Raw genomic sequence first — 24,134 nt, forward strand, 5'->3', positions numbered from 1 at the left:
TTCAATGAACATCACAGTTTTATGATCTGTTTCTTTGGTGATAGCATAGTTACATCAGTGAAAAAAGTTAAGGTCTGGATTTCACTCAAGTCGATGTGACGGCTTTTAAATCAGTCACTCTTCACAGAGATGCGCTGCACACAGCAGCATCTGTCCTGTCTGTTCACTGCAACTCTGCATTGAGATTTCAGGTTTTATAACTTATACAAAAGTAGCAGTGACAGTAAAACTATGATGCTCACATGTAGTCCGTGGATCACATGCGTGCCGAACCGTAGAGGGCAATCCGTACGGGACACGGGTCAACTGCGATCCGTTGCAGCCCCCCCCCCCCCACAGATATATGTATGTATATATGTTCATCAATCGCTGAATATTAAAATGATTAATCAAAATCAGTTAAATGTAAACATTCGTGCTCTTTATTCAGAAAATCTACCTGTCACATCTACGTTTCAGGATCTGATTATTATAAACACAGATGTTTAATATTAATATTTCAATATTTATCATCACAATAACATTGTTACATACATTGATAGCTGTAAAAACTCATAAAAACATTAGAAAAATACATATGTTGGTTTGGTGCTTACCTATGTCCTAAACATATAAGGAGTAAACATTTGTAATCATCACATTAAAAGTTACATACGTTGTTTTTGATGCCTATTTGTTTCCCAGATATATTAGTGTGTGTGTGAATGGGTGAATAAAGGGCATTAATTTAAATCACTTTGTAGAAAGGCGCTTTATGAAGTTCGGTCCTTTTCCTTGCATTAGTTCACGAGGCAGTTTTGCCACATCCAGTATGTCGGACGCGCTGATGTATCGCAGCAACGGGCCAACCCGCTCTATGCGGCGTCTATGTATATATGTCTATGTTTATACCCCCACCAGCTCCACATGTCTTTGCCAGATTGTCTTTGTTGTCAGTGGTGCTGCTTCTTGCTTTGCTGTGTTTGGCTCCATGACTTTGTTCAGATTTCGCCTATTTATGGGATTTTTGTTTTGTGCCTTTTTTCCTGTCTGTTTTGGTTTGCCTTTTGGACTCTAGTAAAGACAGTGATTTTTATTTGAACCTCATTCTGCCTCCTGTGTGTTCTCTGCACCTAAGTCTCATGCTTCCAGAGTTGTTACAGTTTGTTCCACAGGTGGGGAGCAGAGAAACTAAAGGCTGCTTCATCTTGTTTGGTTCTGATCCTGGGAACACTGAGTAAACCTGTTCCACATGATCTGAGGGGTCATGGTGCTTCATAACGTATAAGCAAATCAGAGATATATTTAGGCCCGAAACCATTTAGTGCTTTGTAGACAAGTAACAAGATTTTAAAGTCTATCCTTTGACACACAGGAAGCCAGTGCAGTGATTTAAGCACTGGTGTAATGTGCTCCACTCTCTTGGTGTTGGTGACTCTGGCAGCAGCGTTGTGGACGAGCTGCAGTTGTCTTATTTATTTTTTACTCAGACCTGTGAAGACACCGTTACAATAGTCCAGCCTGCTGAAAATGAAAGCATGAACAAGTTTTTCTGTATCTTTTCTGTTGCCCCACTCACTATCAGGAAACCTAAATACAAATCCCAACCCTGGCTCAACAATGTCACCTGCTCTCTTAGGAAACTATGCAGGAAAGCTGAGAGGAAATGGAAAAAAGACAGGCTTCAAGTCTCGTATGACATAATGAGAAGCTCTCTTTGCAAATACCAAAAATCTATTAAAGCAGCTAGGGAAAAATATTTTTCTGACATAAAGTACTTTTTGACACAATTAATACAGTCCTTAACCATGCTGCTACTGCCTGCGCTAACCACAGTTACTTGTGACGAATTTCTAAATTTTTTCACTAGTAAAATTGGTAACATTCGTTCTGCCATTTCAGCTCCTGCCTACGAACCTTCTGTCCCCCCTCTGTGCTCTGCTATCCTGAACAACTTTGCACCCGTTTGTTTTGGTTATATTAAAGACATCGTCTTGCACACCAAGTCCACCACCTGTCCCCTAGACATTATTCCTACAAGCCTGTTGAAAGAAGTGCTTGACATTGTTGGTCCCACGATTTCTCTCATTTTCACAGTAGTCTTGCCAATGGATCTGTTCCCTCCTATTTCAAACATGCAGTAGTAGACCCTATTATTAAAAAAAACAATCTTGATGTAACTGTTTTAAATAACTACCAGCCCATTTCCAAGCTGCCTTTCTTATTAAAAGTCATGGAAAAAATATATATATATTTTCAGCTCTTATCCTTTCTGGAGACTAACAATATTATGGACAAATTCCAGTCAGGTTTCAGGGCACATCATAGCACTGAATCAGCTCTTCTTAAAGTCTCAAATGACCTACTGATATCCCTTGATTCTGGTAAATGTGCCTTACTTATTTTACTTGACCCCTGTTCTGCTTTTGACACAGTTGACCATGCTATTCTTCTCGACCGTCTCGAGAACCAAGTTGGTATCCGAGGTTGTGCCCTCCAGTGGTTTGCCTCCTACTTGACAGACAGGTCTTTTTCTGTGAAGATTGGAAAACAGTTTTCCTCGTCTGCTCCCATCACCTGTGGTGTCCCCCAAGGTTCTGTCTTAGGCCCCATATTATTTGCCCTCTACTTGCTCCCGTTGGGTTCAATATTTCAAAAATACAATATCTCATACCATTGCTACGCAGATGATACACAGCTATACCTTCCATTAGAACCTTGTAATAACAATAACAACACACTTAGGTCCCTCCTTGATTGCCTCCAGGACATCAAACAATGGATGGATAAAAAATAGCCTTCAGTTAAATGACAGTAAGACAAAAGTGGTCCTACTTGGTCCTCCCAACTCCACCAGGGGGATAGCTGACCACTTAGGACCTCTGGTTCCCAATCTCCATCCTCATGCCAGGAATCTTGGTTTCATTTTTGATTCGGCTTTAAAATCTGACAAACAGATAAACTCTGTTGTGAAGGGTTCTTTTTTCCAGCTCTGAAATATTGCCAAAATCAAGCCATTTCTCTCCTTCAATAAACTCACGATAGTCACAAATTCCTTAATTTTGTCTCGACTGGACTACTGTAACTCCCTCTACTTGGGAATCAACCAGTCTTCTCTGGCTCGCCTACAACTGGTGCAGAATGCCACCGCCAGATTGCTGACTGGTACCAAGAAAAATGACAGTATTACACCGGTTCTAGCATCCTTGCACTGGCTTCCTGTAAAATACAGAATAGATTATAAGGTTCTCCTATTTGTGTTTAGAGCTCTGCACGATCTGGCACCCCTTTACTTGTCCAACCTCCTCTGCCCTCTTTCCAACCCCAGATCACTCAGATCCTCGGACCAGCTGCTTCTAGCTGTCCCACATTCTAGACTGAAGGAGAAAGGTGATCGGGCTTTTGCTGTAGCTGCCCCTAAGCTCTGGAACAGCCTACCCTTTTCAATAAAGTGTTCCCCCTCTGTTGATATTTTCAAAGCAAAACTTAAGACTCATATGTTCTCTCAGGCTTTTGAGTGTCCTTAGAGTTGTACTCTTCTTTTATTTATGCATTTTTATTTTTATTTTTTATTATTTCTATTTATTATTATTATTATTATTTTCTGTTTTATTTGTGTTCATATTTTATCTGTTCCTCTATTTATCTACCTGTGTCTGGAGTGGCATTTTTATGTCAATTCTGCTGCTCGTTTTTACCTTTTTGTATTTCTTATGTTCCTTATTTCATTGTACAGCACATTGGTCAGCCTCAGTTGTTTTTAATGTGCTTTATAAATAAACTTGACTTGACTTGACTTGACTTGATTTGACTTCTCCAGACAGAAATCCTTTAATTCTTGCTATGTTTTTCGAGAGGGGAGTTCATGTCAAAACTGATGGCAATGGCAATCAAAAATAAGAGTCTGTTTGAAATAAATCTGAATTATTGTTTAAAAGTTGGGGGCTATTATGAAAAGGTTAGCCTAGTATTAAAGCCTTTGTAAAATAAGCCTAAACAATTTAAATTCAAGTGTAATCCATTAGGTCTACACAAACTTCCATCAAATTTAATTTTTTTTCCCATGCTTTCATCCCCAAACATGGTGTAAATTGTATCAGCTATGGCTGTCAAGTGAACAAAGCAGTGAGTCCAGCTCTACAGAGCTGCATGAGATATGGCCACTATAAAATCAAAGGATAGATGGAGGTAGATGCCCTTTAGCCCTGACTGGTCCCAGTCAGGGCTAAAGGGAATGGGATAGGACGCTCCCATTCTGCACACTTGCACACTGAATCTTTGAAGACTCTGCACCCCATTGTCAGGCAGACAATACTGTTGGACAGATGGTCAGGGCAAGGAGAGCTGAGGCTGTAAACATAAGGAACTGGTGCATGATGCTGATGTTGTGGCATTTAAAACCTCAGAGTCAATCCCTCAGGATTTCACGGGCTGTTTTTGGGATTGTTGCAGCCCAAAATGCCTGATTTCACTGTACCTTTTCTAAAAAAAATTGCTATGCATGTTGCAATGCTTTTAGCCTTTTTCTGCAGTGAAATTGCTGGAGAAAGTGAAAATTGCAAAAGAAAGTTAGTTAGTTTTATAGAATTCATTACAAACAAAGGCAACTTGTCCGAGAGAGAGAACAAAGCCACACTCTGAGTGTTCTAAGTAACATCACCAATAAGGCTCAGAATTAGCTTCCCAAAAGTGAACAAATGAAACATTCATTTGCTTTTTGGATTATCTTTCAGTTTTGGACTATATGTATCACCACAGGCTCTGACAAACCGTGATTCAGTTTTTTCCACTATTCTTATATTTCATAGGTCAAATCAACAATGTTTTAATTAATAAAATAATCATCATAATTTTAATTAAGAAAGAGAAAAATATTAGCAAGCTAATTCAAGGAATCACTCAGCCTATGTATTCTCATGTTATTGTTGTCATGCCCCACTCCAGGCTGTGCTATGCTTTGTGTTTGTTGGTAGTGATGAGTTCACGCTCAGAGCTTAAACACCAAATATCAACACTCTACATATTCTATATTTCCCTAATGCTATTTTCCTTTTGAGAAGAGTGAAATGAAAATAATCTGTAGTTGTAACAGTTTCAACTCTTTGTAACTATAAATCATTCAGGGCGGTGTTTGCCAGTTTTGAAATTCTTAAGCATTCAGTGAAGGTTTCTAAGGTATACCTTAGCAAAGGAACTTCTTTTCCTGTGATTATTTTCCAAACTGTCCCTTAGCAGGTGCCCTTAAGGAAGAGCTGTTAAGGTACATTGTAAGCTGAAGATGTCTTTCACATATAAATTGATCATTTGTAAAGGTTGCCAAAATTATTTTACTTCAATCTAATATTACAACAAAGGAAGCTATGACTACTAACAATCATCTGCTTAATCTAGAGTCCAGACATAAATACAAAGCCTATAGCTTAATATAAAACAGAGTATAAATGGAGACATATAAGACACAGTCTAGGATTTCTTGAAAGACCAGAGTAAATCATATACCTAAATGGGTGAATGATTTTGTTCTCATCAAAACAAAAGGTCTAATACAAATTGTCCTCCTCTGCTGGCAGTGTTCAACACTCAGGGTGGGGTTCGGGCTACTACAGCCTAATCACACAGTCAGAAAAGCTATATTTCCAGTGATTACATAAAAAAATATAATAAAATTCCACAATTTTTCACAAATTGGATTAGTGTTATGGATAGCTTCTATATTTTATCTGGCTACCATCATGATAAGAATACCCAGGTGAAATGACAACATTCTCATGTTATGTTCTGCACAGAAATGTTGTTTTCATAATTAATTTTCATGTAATTTGCTTAGGTAGCCTTGATGAACTATACTGCAACTGTCCATTTGACAGCAAGTTCAAACTGTGACTGGATGAACAGAGCACATCACTAAAGGACAGCTTACGAGTGGGTCAGACTGCCGCTCTTCTAAAGGTAAACCTTTCAGAAGGTATACCTTAGCTGAGGAGACTCTGGGAAACAGCTTGTAAGCTTAAGGGAGACCTTTAGGTACACTTACGATGCACATAGCACTAAGGAGGCTCTGGGAACTGAGGCCGAGTGTGTTTTGGCTGTTGGATTGCATTTGAGTGCCTGTATAGAACAGTGTCAGCATTTCTGTCGTTGAATTGCAGCAAGATAAATACCCACGATGTTGTTTGATTTCATGTGATGTAAAAGACGTAAAGCCAGAGAGAGTGTGCTGCTGAGCTGTGGTGTGACTGCAGTCCGTCATATCAAACCTTTCGCATGCTCTTTGTAAGTGTGTGCTGCACTGTGAGAACCAAAGACAAAGCTCAGGAAACTGAACAGGCAGGACAAACAGCACAGCTGGCAGCAGAGAGAAAACACTTGGCCTCAGCACAAACACTTTCTCACTCACATATGTGCAAACCATAGCTTGTATAACATAAACACACTCACACACAATGATTTATTTGTTCTTTATTCTGAAGCTGCAGTAAGATGCTTCATTCTGGTTTAAGCATTCCCTCACTGAAGCCGTCCCAGCAGGTGACAAGGGCTCTTCCAGTGACGGACAAAACAATACACTATTATTGTTTCCCCAACACGCCTTTTTTTTCCCACAGTAGTTTGAGTCCATTATTTGTGCTGGAATGTGGGAATTCCAGTCCATGCAGCTTTTCTCAACAAATCCCTGTGATGTCAGGTCATGGCTAATTTTACAGCTAAAGTGACCTCATTCTCTTTAACAGGAGTGATGCTTTTATTTGGGTGCTCGCCTGATGCTTTGTAATATATGTAAATCACTGCAGCCATATTCCACTAGGACAGATTTCATTTAAACCTAATTTCATATTAAGGAAGCGACATCAGCATCATCAGTGATACTTACATTAAATCCAGAAGATAAAATGTTATTACTTTCAGCAAGTGGCAAATCAAACCTTTATAGTTATGACTTACTGAAGGAATATTTGAATAGTTTTTCAGATTTGTTAAAGTCTGTCTTGGTACAAAACATGCTGTACATTGTATGTTAAAAGTTATTAAAGATATCCCACTTCTTCTCTCATGCAGTGCCTTCATAGTCTGATGACACTGTAAGAAATGGGGACAGACTACATTGTCCATTGTTCTACAAACAAAGTTGCATTTTACTGTTTAATGGATTTTTTTTTTATCTTGTATGCATGAATTAAATCTATTAAATCTGCATCTAGTTTTGTTGCTTTACAAATGTATAAACACCTGCATGTGTGCAACTGCCACAACAAAGACACTCGATATCACTTAACCTGACTGTTAATGAAGCTAACTCATGATGTTAAATCCTCATACTGGCTTCAGCTGAACTAAAAATTGTCTCTGTCTTACAGTTTAGTCACTGTACAAAAGTACTGCTTCACCGCGAGGATGTCTGGTCACAGTAACCAAGAAGTCTTTCAGCCACCATCCTTGAGACCCCCAAAAAACTATAGCAAGATTTGAAAATGAAAAATCTGAGTTTCATAAATGTTTTTCCTGCATTTTGGAGATTTTTAAAGAAACAACAAACTTGCAAATAGATGCCTGCAGATGACTTATTAGTGATAATTATTAGCTAGAAAACACAACAGCATTTTACCTTACATAATAGCCTCATTTTGAATTTGATTACAATAATCAGGGGTGGAAGTAACTACTTACAAATACTCAAATTACTGTAATCAAGTAGTTTTTTGGGTACTTGTACTTTTATGAGCATAGTGGTGGCCCAAAGTTTAGAGAAGCGAGCTTGTGACTGGAAGGTTGCCAGTTCAATCCCCCGACTGGCAGGATAAAATCTGTGTAGGGAAAGTGAAAGGCAGCACTTGCCCCTCCCTCATTACCACCACTGAGGTGCCCTTGAGCAAGGCTCTTAATCCCAACAGCTCCAGTGGAGCTTCTCAGTGGCAGATAAGACTGTGGTTGTACTGGGAAGCTTCCGGGTGTGATTGAGTAACTGTGTGAATGTGATCAGGGCGTTTCTGCAAAAGAGAGCATAACTCTCAGTGTACCTGCCCTGAATAAATAAAGGTTAAAAAAACGAGTAGATTCTCAAGTCTGTACTTTTACTCATACTTATGTATTATGTATGCATTGCAATATGTAATCTACTTAGTTACTTTTAAAATCATGGTTGAGTACTGAGTACAATTTGATTTAATATCCAAACCTTTCATCTGCATTTTAGTAGCCAATCAGGTGATCTGATCACAATCAGACCAATGAAAACAATGATATACACAAGTTTAACTAATGAAAAAAGTATTCATGGATATTTAATCAGTCATCATGGCAGTAATTGTTCCTCATTTGACATTGTTTTGTCTGATGGAGTCAGAATTAAAATTACAAAAAGAAAAGACCAGAGAAATTGAAAATGAGGAAATCTAACAGGTAAAAGTAACTAATACTCTTTTAGTTAAGTATATTTCTAACACCAGTACTTTTATTTATAATTGAGTAATATTTTAGCAATGTAACAGTACTTGAACTTGAGTACAACTTTTCAGTCACTCAGTTCACTTTTCAGGGTATATTAATTAGACTGTTCTTAGAAAAACGTGCACATTTCTGTTTAAAATTTCTGTTAAAAAGCCTTCCCTGAAGAGACTTCCCTGGAGTCTCCCGGGAAAATCGAGGGGATTGGCAAGTACACTTGATATGATATGTGAATACTGATAAAAAAGGAATAGTTAAAAATTTGGGGAAATATGTTTATTCACTTACAGTTAGATAACAAGACTGACACCACACCACCTCTAACTTTGTACTTTCTACAGACGTGAGAGTGGTATGATTCTCCTCCTCTAACTCTTGGACAGATGATATTAAAATGTATTTCTTGAACCAAACTTATCTTTAAATATAAAAGAGGGTTAATACAAAGAGAGAAAAAAGTGAACAATAATAATAATAATAATAATAATAATAATAATAATAATAATAATAATAATAATAATAATACAGGAAGCTGAAGAGGGGATATTTTGGGTATATGGGTAATATAACAGAATTCCCTAGAAACACTGACACAGTCAGTCAGATTCATGCATTAATGGCCACACAGTTCTTTGCTCTGCCTTTGCAGCAGCAGACCTAACCCTAACCCTAACCCTGCTGTATAGAAACAGGCTCATTCTCCCATGGTGTGTTCAAACCTTTTCATAGCTCCACACACAGAGACAAAAACCTTCTCAAGCTACCTCATTATCATAACAACAGTCTCTCTCTCCATCACACACTGTAAATCTGTCACACACACACACACACACACACACACACACACACACACACACACACACACACACAATCTCTCTCTCTCAAAGAGATGCCCTGCACAGATACAACCAAGAGACACTCCTGTCTTTCTAACCAGGGGAGAAAAAGTCAAGCGTCATTCAACCTTTCACTCAGCTCAACTAGTAAACCTCCTACAACAAATATGCACAGCTCCCACATAACTTATGAATAGAGTTCATAAAAATGTCATAAAAAAAGACAGAACTGGTTGTATCACAGTGAATGTGGAACAATTTGAATTTGCACACACAAAGTTGTGTCTCATGGCAAAAAAGCTACAGTTGGTTTTATCTAACTTGATGATTAAGATGCAGTTTTGTCTCAAGAAGCACATTTCCCAGTCCTCCCACATGGCTCTTACCCTCCTTTGCACCATGCAGCAACATTAAGTTGTGGGCCCCCAGAGGACCACTGAGAGGCTGTCAATGAGCTAGTTATGGGAAGCCCCAGTTACAGGCTCCTTAAGGAGTTAAAAGCAGCAATGCTGAACCGGGGGAAAGACAACTGTGGCTTTTATGAGCTGCAGGAGTGGAGGAAAAATAAAACATATGATCATTTAGCAGAAAAAAAAACTTTCCTGCATTCAAACACTTGAAACAAAGATTCTGAGGAGGCTCTGACGAATTCTAATGTTGTTTTTTAATGATCCATTTTACATGAACGGGTAATAGAGGAGGAAAAACAATAAGACAAGAGGACATGTCTATCCACTGTGTTTTTCTGGAACTTTTAGTTTGGAGTTATGTCTCTGGTTTGGACTAGTTCATCCAAAAATTTAAATTCAGTAATTATCTACTCACTGCTGATTGTATGAAAAAAAAAACAACAACAACAGAAAAAAACCCCACAATGCCTCCATAGTGCTCGTCTGGTGTAATCCAGGTCTCTTATAGCCCTGACATGCCATGCGCACACCGTCACACACCCAGCTCAGATGGTGTGCATGCACTCATGAACATGGTTCCAAGCTAAAAAACTAAACCCAACCTTCAAGTGGCATAAGGATGGGTAGATAATGACTGAATTTTCATTTTTGGGTGATATATCCCTTTAATTATACAGCATACTGATATCTTAGAAAAGTGGTTCTTAATCGGGTGGGTCGGGACCGCAGTAAAGGATGACACCATAAATACGATGAATCATGACATGATCAATAGTCTGGCAAAGAGAAAAAAACATACTGCCCTCAAATCCCTGTGTCTTTCTTTCAGATGTGGAAAGTAACTAATAGTATACTAACTAACTAGTAAACTAGTTGCACATACTGATGATATCAGACAGAACCTCTGTAGTAAGGGTGGGCGATACCACAAAATTTGCTTTCGATACGATACCAAGTAATTTAAGGCCACAATCACCAATATCAATTCCGATTATGATACTTTTTATTATCAAAAGAAGCTTATGTATTATTTAGCTTATGTGCCATTATTTATGAGCTGAATGCATGAATATGCTAAATATGCCTAAATGTAGGTATCCTTTCACTATTATACAAAAAGTTTAAGTTACTTTTTGAAAACAATGTCATGACAATTAGGGTATTTATTTAGACAATATATTTCAGTGGGCTGAATATTTATTTTAATGTCAGATATTTAACTGGTCCACTAAATAACAGCTATTGATTGGCAGTTACAGTTTGAAAATGTAACATTAATCAATGCTGAAGATCTGATTTGGCTAAAATATTAATTTAACAACTGTATACCTGGATATTCCTGCCTGAACCTCTCTGACAAAGACTGTCTATCAACTCTGTCTCTGTGTCAAGGGTCTGGATGTGCAGGCATTCCCTCTTCTCCCTCCTCTTCTCTGTTCCAGCTTCAAGTTCTTTCTTGTGATCTTTTGCTCTGTGTCTGAAGAAAGTTATAGCGAACATCCTTCCTACTCCACATTTTCATTCACAGCAGTAAAATATCTCCAAATGAAGCTCCTCTTTCATTCACCTGTCACTGTGTGTCAGATCAGTCTGGTCAGAGTTTGCACCACAGTGCGCTGTGCGGGCATGATACACATGTTGCTTGAGTGCACACAGACAGCAGTGGAGGAGCAAAGAACACATTGACTACACAACTCAACCTTGTTTGCATATGAAGTTCTGCTCTTCCCTGGAATTAAAACAGTATTTTACTGTTTTAAGAAGAAGAAACTGAAATGGATCCCTATTTTGGGATTGATCCTGTTGATGCCAGAATAAATCATCAAAAACAAGATGTAGTATCGGAAGTATCGATAATTTGGGATTGATCTGCCCATTGATCTGCAGTATTTGAAGTCAATGAACATTAAGCCAAACAGTTTTGTAAAGGTAATGGTGTTCCCTCCAGCACAGATTAAAACCCCAGAGGTCTGTTCTGGAACGATTTAGAAGACCATTTAAACTGTTATTTATGCTGACCTAACGTTATAAGACATGTTCTCCAATTCTCTTGACGGATTGTTGTATGTGGGTTTTGGGAGTCGTGCTTATTTATAGTTACTACAGAATAAGCTTGGCATGGATGCAAACAACTGTGAGGCACTAATCTGCCAGTGATCAACAACTGCTTCAGACTGAAATCTTGTTGATGACTTTGCAAATCTCTGGTGGTTGTCTTCGTCAGTTGTGGTGACAACTGACAAACGTGAGCATGGGACTCAGGATGTGAACTCTGCAGAAGGATTCTAATCAGGCCTGAAAAGCTGAGCCTGAAAGGCCCAAGCAACAAAATTCTGCTTGAACCCCACTGGAACCCATCCCTCATTAGCATATTTCAGCATTTTTCTACATTTTTCTTAACAAGCTTCCCTTTATGTACCAAACAGTAGGGGTTTTCAGTGACAGGGACAATACATGTAGGGAACTGGAACTGTCAACAACTAAATTGGGAAGAAAAATTAAAATGAATTAATTAATAAATTAATAAATATAGCACAGCCCAAACCTGATGTGAAATATGCAAGAAGTAAGGCCCAACCTGACCTGAACCTTACAGGCATAGATCTCAAGTTGTACTCTGTAGGACCTTGGGAGTTCTGTCATTGACTCAAAAAAATCATTTTGTGTGGACATAATTCAGTCAACGATTGCATTTCCCATCACATTCAACTGAGGAAACAGATGAGTATCTTATTAAAACAGTTTGCATGAGACAGGATAGTGACTGTTAAAAGGTCAAAGAACAGAGACTGATACTGGAGGTTTACACCAAGTATTAAATACAACTCTTCTGCAAAATAAACACCTTGTTCACACTACATGCATGTACTTGAGCGTGATGGCTGCCTCACTGATCTGATGCGGCTCACATGCCATACAGACAGCGTTTCTGTTGTGGGGCTGCTGCTGAAAAGCCCTGTCTTTCCACATCGAGTTTTTAGGAGACTTTGTCGGAGTAGTTTTGCAGACAAGTACTTTGTACTTTTACTTAAATATTTTTCACACCAGTACTTTTACTTATAATTGAGTAATATTTTAGTAATGTAACAGTACTTGTGCTTGAGTACAGATTTTCAGTACTCTTTCCACCACTGCTTCACACAGTATTTACTTGAAATACTTTACACAATACAGTGGCAAATCAGACTTGAGGTGGAACATTAAGCACCATTTATGTAATAAAAACACAATAAACCAGGATAATGTCAGTGTCAATATTATGAGAATTTAGTAAGTAACATCTGCATTATTTTCTCCTTTCCCTTTAAAGGCAAATGAACAACAGCTTTTGTTTTTATTATTGCAGATTTCCAGTGCCTTTGGAGGTCTGACAGATTATGGTTAGCTCAGCTTCAGGATCATTTAAAGACAGACAGAGTTGGGGTTAAAATGTTATGAATGAAAGGAGAACATGAAACTGAGCTGACTCAAGGCTAAGATATCAATCTTCTCACCTAACTCTCTGCAAAAAGTAAGTATGCATATTTTCTAAAATGTGAAACCATTCCTTTGGATACCCTGGCTATTTATTATATAATTAGAGATTTTCCCCTTACACTTTCATTCTGGTTCTGTTAGAGTTAGGGGAAACAACTTCATGCACCATCTATTGGAAATATTCTAGATGGCTTGTGCAATGTTTTATACACATGTCCCCAAAATCCAGATATGAGGTATCTTTGGAAACTCTGGGAGGCACGCTAACACATCAAGCTCTGAGGAGTTATTTTGACTCTTTAGCATTTATACTTGATTTATGGTTCGAGGTGTTAAAAATGTAAAGTAAAATATGACATATTGCAATGGAACAGGTAAAAACAAAAGTTAAAATCCATGTTAAGTCTCTACAGGTGTGGGAAGCAGGACTGAAATGTTATCTCCTGGCTGAAACAAGAGCCAAATGATAACAGTGTGAGAAAAAGAACTGGTTCTGGAGGACAATTTTCTGGATTTCATCACAGAGGTCAGCAAAACACAATCGGACTCTTATCTCCATGGTGGCTGTCAACGCTGCACAGTTGGTGTCTTCCAAGAATCACACTCAGAGAACAAAACAGAACAAAACACTGAAATGTTTTGTTCTCCGAGTGTGATTAGTTAGATTAGTTATTTAGTACAGTGTGCAGCATCTTCACTCACACACACACACAAACATGAACAAGAGCCACAGCTGTTGGTGTGACCTGTGCAGGTCAGACACTGTGACACACTTCACAGCTTTGTCACAGAATGTGGACTTTCTCATCAGGACTGATAACTGTAGGGTCATAGTGATTTATAGCAGGCATTCCCAAAGACTGGGTTGTGACCCACAGGTGGGAGGGATTTTTGAGCTTTTTTATAAATTCTTGAGTTGACAAAAATTATTAAATTTCACATCAAATCAGTGTAATAAACCCTGCAACAATTAACTGCAATTAATAGAACGTTAAGGGTTATCATATACTTCCATCATAATGTTCTAAGCCTTTATGCATTCTAAACTTCCATTATTTGAATAGGTGCCTAACAAAATCACAAAGTTATTATTACAGATTTCTGACTACAAAAACAGTACTGAAAGGCATTTAAATTAATCTTCAAGTTCCAGCTTTCAGAAGATGTATACCACTTCTGTGACATACTGAGACCTGCTATCTCCCTCCCCTAAAGCAGTCATTCCCAAAGACCGGGACTCCAGTTTTATAAAGCATGTATATCGTTTTACTGATTAGAGGAAAAATACGAGAGCATGTTAATTCTGCCTTAATATGGTTATTTTTTCTCATTTATGAAGTAGGCAAAAATGTCAGATGTTGTTTTAGCATGTCTATATGTTTTCAATAACGTGTCAAGATAATATAAGGTGATGCAGAAATGGCAGTAAATATAGCGTGGAACATTCATTTATGCATGAAGGAGCTTTTCCTAGAATTTCTTGATATGGCCTGTTGTGAATTGGGTTGCGATGGTTTGTTAGTTTTAAAAAGTGGGTCCCCAGAAAAAAAGTTTGGAAAGCACTGACCTAAAGACCTGTTAGCTAGCATGCTAACAACAACAATCAAGGTCATTTAATATCATCGTTTGTCAAAAATAATGTTAACTTTGTTCACCATCTTAGTTTAGCATGCTAACATTTGTTATTCATCCTGAGGGGAACATGAATTTCTTGAACTAGCATCCCATAGGTGTTTGTAATTCACTGCAAAGCACTACAAATGTCACCCTCACGGTGGTACTAGAGGAAAAGTCAGGGGATCCACAAAGTCAAAGGTTCATCCAATAGTTGTTGAGTAAGAGCATTTTCACACCTGTTGCTCAGTTCATTTGGTCCGGACCAAAAGAAAAAAAAAAGACATATAGTTGCATTTTAGTCCTGGTGCGGTTCATGCTCACATTGACATTTTACAAATGAACCAAGAGGAGGAAACATGCAGTTTTACAGACTGACGGTAACTCATTGATTGGACAATTTTGGTGACTGTCATCCTGCATCATCACATGGGAAAATCAAATTCCTGTGACTGACAGAGATTTACGCAGCACTTTAATGCTTCAGATTTGGTTATTTAAGATCACAAAATAAAAACAATTGTAAGTATTATTTAGTCAATTGTGGCTCATGACTGACAGATAGAAACAAGATGAAAGGGAGGCATCTTGTAGCTTACAGGACACTGTGCATCTGTGTGCACCTCGCTGACCTGTAATGGCTGGTATGTGTGTAATGTCCACACAGAGACAGCTCGCTGCTGCGTTGCATCTGCTGGCCCGACTGTAGATGTTTAGATATTGAGTTTACAAAATGTTGGAAGGAGAGGAAAAGAATAAGGAGAAAGCACCAGGATTTTTGTTTTCCCTCATTTAGAGAGAGACAGAGAGATAGAGTGAGTGACAAAAGCAGTGAATCGCCCTTCATTCAACTCTTTCTGTGTGTGTGACATACAGCTGGTATTACTGTGGGAGTGCTATCACACTTTTTAGTCTGGCAGTAGGATAAAAGCACAGCAGTTTTAACAGCTTTTGGCCTGTTAATCGGGAAAAATACTTGCGCTATACTTACCTGCTACTAAATGAATTTAATAAATAGACTATACATGTCAATCATACGATCCTCTCCTGAACAGATTTCACAATCAGTAGATGGATTTATTAGCAGCTTAGCTTTTGAAATCGCGCTACAATTACATTTGCAATTATAAAATCCTGTGGTTGGTTTATTTGCTTTCACACCACAAACTGCAGAGACCCACCTTTTCAGGAGGATTTGGTCTAGTTATTTGGTTGGCACCAGGGTTCAATAGGCAAACGGATCACAGTCCATTTTAACCAGACCAAACAAGGCAGGTGTGGAAACACCTTTAGTGTGTTTCAGTCTGGACCAAAAATAGAGGTGGACCAACCAAATTTCAGACTAACATTTCCATCCCCAGAGCCCTCCTGCTAACATGGCTAAAAAAAAGTATTCTGAACACATTCCTACTATTTCAGTAAGCTCCAGCATTGTTATCTTCTATCAGTCTTATTTAATCATGTGCATTTGGTGGTTTTGTCTCCATTATAGACACAAGTCATGTGATGCTGACCTGTCATGTAAGGTCACAGCACCACCTGAGGTTGAGGTGGAGACACATGCAAAGATGTGAAAACATACCAGAGGCCAGTCCACAGGGAAGCTCAGAGGAGTCACCAAGCAGCTCCACTGCATTTAGTTCCACATTTGTCATGGCCTATAAATATCCCCAGTCTGGCTTCTGTCAAGCTGGGGTCAAGATTTTCTTAGTGTGAGGTTAACTGTCAACAAGTCTGACAGCTGAGTCTTGTTCAGCAGCTTGAACTGGTACTGAAATATGCAGAGATCCATATCAAAATAGTCTTCAAATGTTTCTTATTGGACTGTAAAAGGACAGCTGCTTCTTTTCTTCAGGGTGTAAACAAAGTTCCTCATGCAAGAACTTTTTCGTATTTTTCTCAACCCTTACTTTTTTCATATGTTGGGCTTGTACAACTACAAATGATCTGCTTGTGTGTTTGAGTGCATGTTTGAGATTTATAAATTGGCATAATTAATGCCCCCTGTAATACCATATAAGGATACAGTTCCTGACCCATTTGTCAGGATGTGTTTATTCATGAAAATAGCATCAAACAGTAAAAAGAAGAACTTACTGAGTTTGGAGATTGAAGTTCTGCTCTCAGAGTTCCATATAAACAAAGTAATGGCAATGGTGATTCTACAGGAATGATTAGAAGGCCAATACAAGCATCAGGATTCATCTGGAAATCATTAATATCCACTGCACACAGTTATTGGGTTTCACTATATTTTGTCGTCATGGACAACACTGGTCAAAGGAAACTTTAGGGGGGTTTCACAGTCTGATACTGTGAGTGTTTTGTCAGTGCTTTCTCATCATGCCTCTGGTCTTTGGAGACCTGTCTACTATCCTTCTACTAATCTCCTACTCTACTCTGTGCTGGACTGTTGCATTGCGTAACCATCGTCTCTGTTTCTCACAGCAGGTTTTATGTTGTTTTCCAGTTTTGTTCTCTCATTATGAATATCAACTGTCTGCAGCACCTGTACACATATGATGTACTGTGATGTCCTACTACTTTGCCTAGCTACAATACTGCAGTCATGATCACTGGAAAGTCTGGGCGTGACACAATGCTGCAGATTTCATCCTTTGTGGCTGCTTTGAGAGTTACATGGTTTCTTTTTGCCTTATTTGCTGAGATTTATCTGCAGCAAAACCCATGTAACCTTGTGTGAATTCACTTGGAAATGTGCTAAAGTACCCTAACCACTGTGTCACGGCTGCAGCTCGACTTACTGACCGTATTGATCAACAGTCAAATCAGCAGCCACACTACAATAACCATGTTGCTATGAGATCACACCAGCCATGATGCCTGAGTACTGGGGCGCATAGTGGGGGTGCAATGGACCCTACTTCTGGCCCCATTGCTTCTGTGGTAGTACCCAATCATTTTGCCACAATTACACACACAGACTCACATAGAGTTTGAGATCTGTGTCCAAATCCGGACCCAACAGGTTAAAGTACAATTAAAGTAGTCTCAAGGTGAAAACAATACCAGCCCCTTCCTTCCACTGCAGCACCATCACCAGCCACTAAACATGTCTTCAGACCACCACACATCTTCATAATAACTTATGAAACCTTGCATTAGAATATTCTTGAGCCATGGAATAGCACAGTACTCAAACAAACAAGCATCCATAAAACACTGAAATTTAGGGGCATTTATGGTTGTTTCCATAGGTGGAATTGGTGGCATCAACCAAGCCTGTATTAACATTGAAAAAAACAACACACTGCCCAATAAGAAAAGTATATAAAAAAAAAGAGTATATATAGTAGAAGCAACATCATTTGTTTAAACAACCAAATTTTCTACATGGCACAGTACTACTTCCATGATGGTTGGCATGTGATTCTCAGCATAATAATTCAGTCAGTATTTGTCAGCCAAAATCAATGTAAATCTCTACATAACCTAAATAAATATGCAACCCAGTTCGTGGAATATAAAACATCAGTCCTTTTTTCCATTGCAGGAGCTTAAAGGTCCAGTGTGTAAGATTTACAGGGATTTATTGGCAGAATATAGCAGAGATGAAGTATAATATTCACAATATTCACTGCTAACTGCAGTTAACTGTAGCCACTGTTAGCTGTGCAACTAGTGGTCCGCAAGGTCACAGCACCAGAGGAGTTTAACTAGCACAGGAGCTTTGAAGCACCAGGAATGGGAAGTTTTATAAAGTTATTAATGCTAATAAAGCTTTATTTAAGCTTTAGGCTATTGTTGTCAGAATAACTGTTACTTTAGCAGCAAGTAAAGCTATCTGTGCATCTTTGTATATTCTGCAAGTCGGGGCAGAGCAGTCAGAGCATATCAGAGGGAAAGCCAGAAAATACTGAAATATGAAATATGCTCCAACTTCAGTAAATTCCACTCTAATGTTGTGTTTCTATAGAGTAATCAGTGAGTCCCCACCCCCAGGAACACTCAGCTCCTGCAGCATCTATTGTTTCCAGCCTGATTCTTGTCTCATTTGTGGACAGTAAATTCAACAAATTCAGGTTAAAAATAATAACAGCATTTGGCAAAAGGATGATGTACAGAAGTATTTGTCACTTGAGACACAATCTAAAGCCAGGTGTAAAGTGATGCTCTCAGAATTGTCCACAGGTGATCTGATCACCCATGATGCATGTTAATAATACCAGATGTAAACAGGCTATATGATACCGGAATATTACTGAGAAATCTAATGTAAGAAGTACCATACTCCAAACTGAATCTGAATCTGAATATTGAATGTGTATTAGAACACACTCTCCTGTAGTGCTTGGCTAGTATCCACTAGGGCTGCACAATTAATCACAATCAAAAAGAAAATAACAACAACAAAAAAAAAATCACAATATGGCCACATGCAGCATCCAAATCGCAGAACCAGAACCACACCACAATTATTTGACAAGGAAAAAAACATTTAAAAAGCAAATTTAATAATAATGATGTGCTGCAGAGATGCAGAGATGACCTGGGCTCCAAATCTTATTCTTCAGATGAAAGAAAACATGTTTGTTTAGTAAAGACCTCTATAAATATCACATCATCATAATCTGATTTTTTTTTTTCAGGGAACATAAAAATTTTAATGCAAAGTCATTTCCACTAATCATATCGCAATTGCAATTGTAATTTCAGTCAAAATGATTACAATATGAAATTTTTACCAAATCGAGCAGCCCTGGTACCCACAGCCTCTTCACGAAATATGTACACACAAATTATTTATCAGTTGTTGCAAATACTGCAAACTACATAGGCCAGAGCGATATAGTTGCAAAACCTATCACTATAATGAAGTTTGATATTGGTCAACACTGATAATTATTTATCATGTAGGTTGTGACATGTGTTCTTCAGGGTTGCAACTGACGATTATTTTCTCAAGACATCAGTTAATAGTTGTTTATTTTAAAATGTCAAAAATGTCAATTTGTGTTTTCCAAAGTTCAAGATGACGTCCTCAAATGTCTTGTTTTATCCCCAACCCAAAGATATTCAGTTTACTGTCAGATGAAAACCAAAAAATATTCACATTAAAGAAGGTGAAATCAGTGAATGTAAAGTTTTTTTAATTACTCAAACAGATTAATTGATAATCAAAATAGTTGGCAATTGATTTAATAACAATTAACAATTGATAAATTGTTGCAGCTCTAGTGTACTCCAAGGGGTGGAAGCATATTTTTGACCAAATACCTAGAAATAGTCACAATATTGTAGGGGTAACTTTCAGAAAACATTAACCCAATGAGATTTTTTTTGACAGATAATCATCAGAAATGTGGATATAATGACTAAGTGGGTAAAGGCAGATAATAGAACAGCTAGAACAGTCTGGTAAGTTCAGCAAATGACATCACCTTACTGTAATGCAGCCTTTAAAACCAGGAAAAAACACTTAAGATACCATATAGCAATATCCAAAATCTATCGCAATATCTAGTCTTATATCAAGATATGATATAATATTGATTTATTGCCCAGAACATGGCTGAAATTTATCTCTGTGACTACACCCTAAATAACAACGGAAACAAAAGACATTAACTACACATTAAGTTCCTACCGTGGAAACATTGCCAATACAGACTGAATACAGTGAGGTCATGTGAAATCATCCAGTCAGTCTAATACAAATAGACAAACTGAAAATGAAAAAACAGTCTGACTCACAATCCTGTCTGAAGACTTGAAGGCAAAACAGCCAAATACTGGAACGACATTGTGTCGCAGTGTTATCCTTTATCAGGGGCAGTAACTACACACTACACTACACAAAGTACTTGCAGTGATAGGTGATATCAGCTGCTGAATGCTTATCTATGGAAGATATATAAGTGTTTTGGAGCAGCAGTTAAGTGCCTTGTCTGTCAACTCAAGCAGAATGTAGTGTTTACATCTCAGTCTATGTCATTCTGTTTTTAGTCTAATATTCTACTTAGAAAATAAGTAACATCCACTAAGTATGAAACTAAGTCTGATAACTAAGTCTATAGGTCTGATATAAGTCTTAACTATGTCTAATATAGCTCAGCTTGTTTGTTTGCTCTTACTGTGTGAAATATTATCAGTTTTGTTTCCTCAGAACTAGAAGAATGTGAGATATACAGAAAGCCAGACTTTTCAGACAACAAGCTGATTGGATAATGAGATAATTACATTTTTTAGGCCTTCATCTTTTGTACTGCTAAGGAGTCAGTTGGCAGGTTTTGGCTTCAGATGGTCAAACCTGCTAAACAAGTGTGTCTACCAGTAGCATGTGATCCCAGTTGAGCTGTGAATTGCAGACTTAATCCCAATCTAATCTTTTCCTCTCATTCATCTCATCATAAAACAGACTGAGAGCTGCTGGAATGTGTCAAAGAGCTGCCACCCAGTTCCAGCTGTGCCTTCAGCTCAGTGGCTTGCTAATGCAGCTTACAGTGTCGTCCTGCTGGCAGTGCCAAGCTGCTAAATCCTCATTAGATCTGACTTCATTGCTAATGAGCTGAGGTAATTAGGCTGGGGCCATCTGTGCCAGGCCGAACGGGGCCAGACGGTGTCACTCAGTCTGAGCATGAGCAAACAGCAAGGTGACTAGAATACATCAGCTCAGTCTGTGAGAAGAAAGTGTGTGTTTCAGGTATCATGAAGCTAAAACTATTAATTGCGATCTGAAGTGGCTTTAAAGGGATAGTACACTCAGAAATGAAAATTCAGTGATCATCTACTCACCTTCATGCCAATTGAAGGCCAGGTTTTATTTTGTCAGTCCACAAAACACTGCTTGAGTTTCACAGAGAAACAGTGTTGCAGAATCCTCCAAGCAATGGAAGTCAAAGGGAAAAACAAACCCCCAAAAAACATAAAATGCCTCCATACTGCTCATCTGGCTCCAAGTCTTCCAGAGTCTCGAGACAAACATGCTGTTTGCACACCGTCACACCACACACAGCCAGTTCAGACAGAGTGCATGTACACATGAATGTGGCTCCATGCTAAGGATCTACAGTGAAGACCGTCAACCAGCATGAAGATGAGTAGATAATGACTGAATTTTCATTTTAGGGTAAAATATCCCTATAATTAAAACACTGTTGCTGCATGGGCCTCCTGGCATTTGCTATGAGGTTAGGGGGTCATGGGTTAAGTCAAGCATTGCTGCCTTTCCCAGAATGCACTGGACACGAGGGCAGTGATACAGTCAGGGTAACAGCTACAATATGTAGCTCTATTCTATTCTTATGCTTTAAACCTAAAAGTCAATATGTATGTCATAAAGCACAGGCCCTTTCTTACTTCATAACAGGCACTCAGTCATCAGTCCTTTATCTCATTGATGTGGCTACAGTAGATTCTCAAATAATAATTCCTTACAGTTCAGGACAGACTAGTACATTGCTCAGCTTAAAGCAGCCCAAACAAGCACGCACACACACACATAATACTGTCCACACTTCAAGAAAAACAGCTTTGTGACAATACTAGGGCTATAAATGACAAGTTTCATCATGATACAATATTAAATAAACAATAGGACACAATGTTTCCTGATATCACTAAGTCTGCCATGTTAAGATGTCAAGTTGATTCAATTCAGAGGCCCGTGATTGATATCCGACAATATCACTTGTCTATTTAACTCAATCAGTTCCATTTATGTCAACTCACAAAAGGCAACTAAATTGTGATTTAACAATTTTATTATTGAACTCTTCTAGATATTTGTGACATGTCATAGTAAATTTTAAAATAAAGGTGTATCTTAAAGTTGATGATATAGATCAATATTTTCACTTTGCATTGATAATATTGGATCATTGAACACTGAATCAATATATCAATCCATTTTGATGTATTGTTAACCACAAGACAATTTTCAAGTGGCCTAAAGTGGCTTACATTATGCAGTCTGTGTAAGAAATTAGTTTTTGTCATCCCATTAAGGATCCTTCAGTTTATCTAAAATATTTAATTAAATTATTCTTCTTCAATTTTCTTTTGCTATTCTATTCTTTTCTCTTTGCCAATTCAACTTTTCAGGTCCGATTAAACTAAACTCTTGCAGGAGCACCATGAGCTCAGAGCATCACTTACCGCTGAGTCCAGGTCCTCTGTGGAGGACAGAGGCGGACAGGTCGTCCATAGACCTCCTCAGACCTGCGGTCTTCCCCTCACATGCTTTGTGGAGGCCGTGGTGGTGGTCTGGACTCCCGACGCTACCGGTGCTGGATGTGCTGCTCCCATCACCGACGTCCCGGACCGGTACCGAGCCGTTCAGGTCTCTCAGGCTGGACTGGCTGTCGATGGAGCTCCGGGATCCGGCTCCGCTCCTCTCCTCGTCCAGCATCAGGACGATCTCCTTCAGCTCCAGGTTCTCCATCCTCAGCGCGTCCTGACTGGCTTCTAGGTCCTGGAGCTTGTGCTGGTACAGCCCCACGTCCCTGCATAGGACGGCGGCGGTGTAGCGGCCGAAGCGCTGCCACTCCCGGGCCAGCCGCCGGCCCTTCTGCCGGTCATCGTCCAGGAAGCAGCACAGCTCCCGGAGCTCCTGGTTGTCTTCCTGCAGCTTCTGGTTCACCTCCTTCAGAGTGCGGATCTCGTGGAGGTGGACCTGCAGGCTCCGGTTCACGTCCTTCATCATTTTCCCGTGCTCTAGCATCAGGTCCATGTTGCGGTTCTCCAGCCTCCTGAGCGTCCGGATCAGATCCTCCTTCCCAAGCAGCAGCAGCTCGTCGTCGGACAGCTGGCTAACCTCCGCCCCTTCCATGTCCCTGCTAATTCTAATGTCGTCCTGAGAGACAGCGGGTCCTCTAACCGGTCTGAGACGGCGAGGTTACTCTGGAGACCAGATCCATGATGGAGTTCACACCGGGCTGCAGAGGCAGGTCCACATCAGACACACTTGCTGTCTCTGACATGGACATTAAACGTTGCAAGTTCAGTATGGAGACAGAGTGAGACAATTTCTGAAGATTGGAGACCAGAGACAGACAAACAGACAGAGAGAGAGAGAGAGAGAGAGAGAGAGAGAGAGAGAGAGAGAGAGAGACTCTCTACTGACTGACAGGAACACAGCGGCCTCTACAGGCAGCACCACGGACCTGAAGGGTCTGTTACTCGGCCAAAGCCTAGCTCAGATTCTGTGACTGGAGGACTGCATCATGACTGGTTTCAGCAGGCAGGGGAGACTAGGGATGGTTGCAACACTTTTCTCTGTTACTCTGACATTTCGGACCAGGACAACCAAATCCTGATTATATTATACTTACATCTGTCTGATAACATTTAAAGATAATTATATGTAACATATCATTTACAATATTTATCTGAAAGGAAAAAGTCAGATGTTGAA

At 39.1% G+C, this 24,134-nt stretch overlaps 1 protein-coding gene across 4 annotated transcripts in view; it reads right to left on the reverse strand.

Annotated features, from left to right (window-relative positions):
• The window catches only part of LOC146311420 (coiled-coil domain-containing protein 85C-A-like), a 51,820-nt gene extending 28,012 nt beyond the window's left edge, over positions 1-23,808 (reverse strand). For 2 of the 4 annotated variants that reach the window (XR_014772336.1, XM_084743286.1), the window contains exon 1: positions 22,877-23,808. Coding sequence is in view for 3 of the 4 variants with exons in the window: in XM_084743286.1 (XP_084599412.1) it covers positions 22,877-23,549 (673 nt within the window). In the remaining variant the exon portion in view is untranslated. The remainder of the gene's footprint in view (positions 1-22,876) is intronic. The other 2 variants (XM_084743285.1, XM_084743284.1) reach the window with 2 other exon arrangements.
• Between the last annotated feature and the right edge of the window lie 326 nt (positions 23,809-24,134).

The sequence above is a fragment of the Lutjanus erythropterus genome, chromosome 18, assembly GCF_056507025.1.
Source record: "Lutjanus erythropterus isolate fLutEry1 chromosome 18, fLutEry1.hap2, whole genome shotgun sequence".
In the NCBI taxonomy this organism is placed as follows: domain Eukaryota; kingdom Metazoa; phylum Chordata; class Actinopteri; order Lutjaniformes; family Lutjanidae; genus Lutjanus; species Lutjanus erythropterus.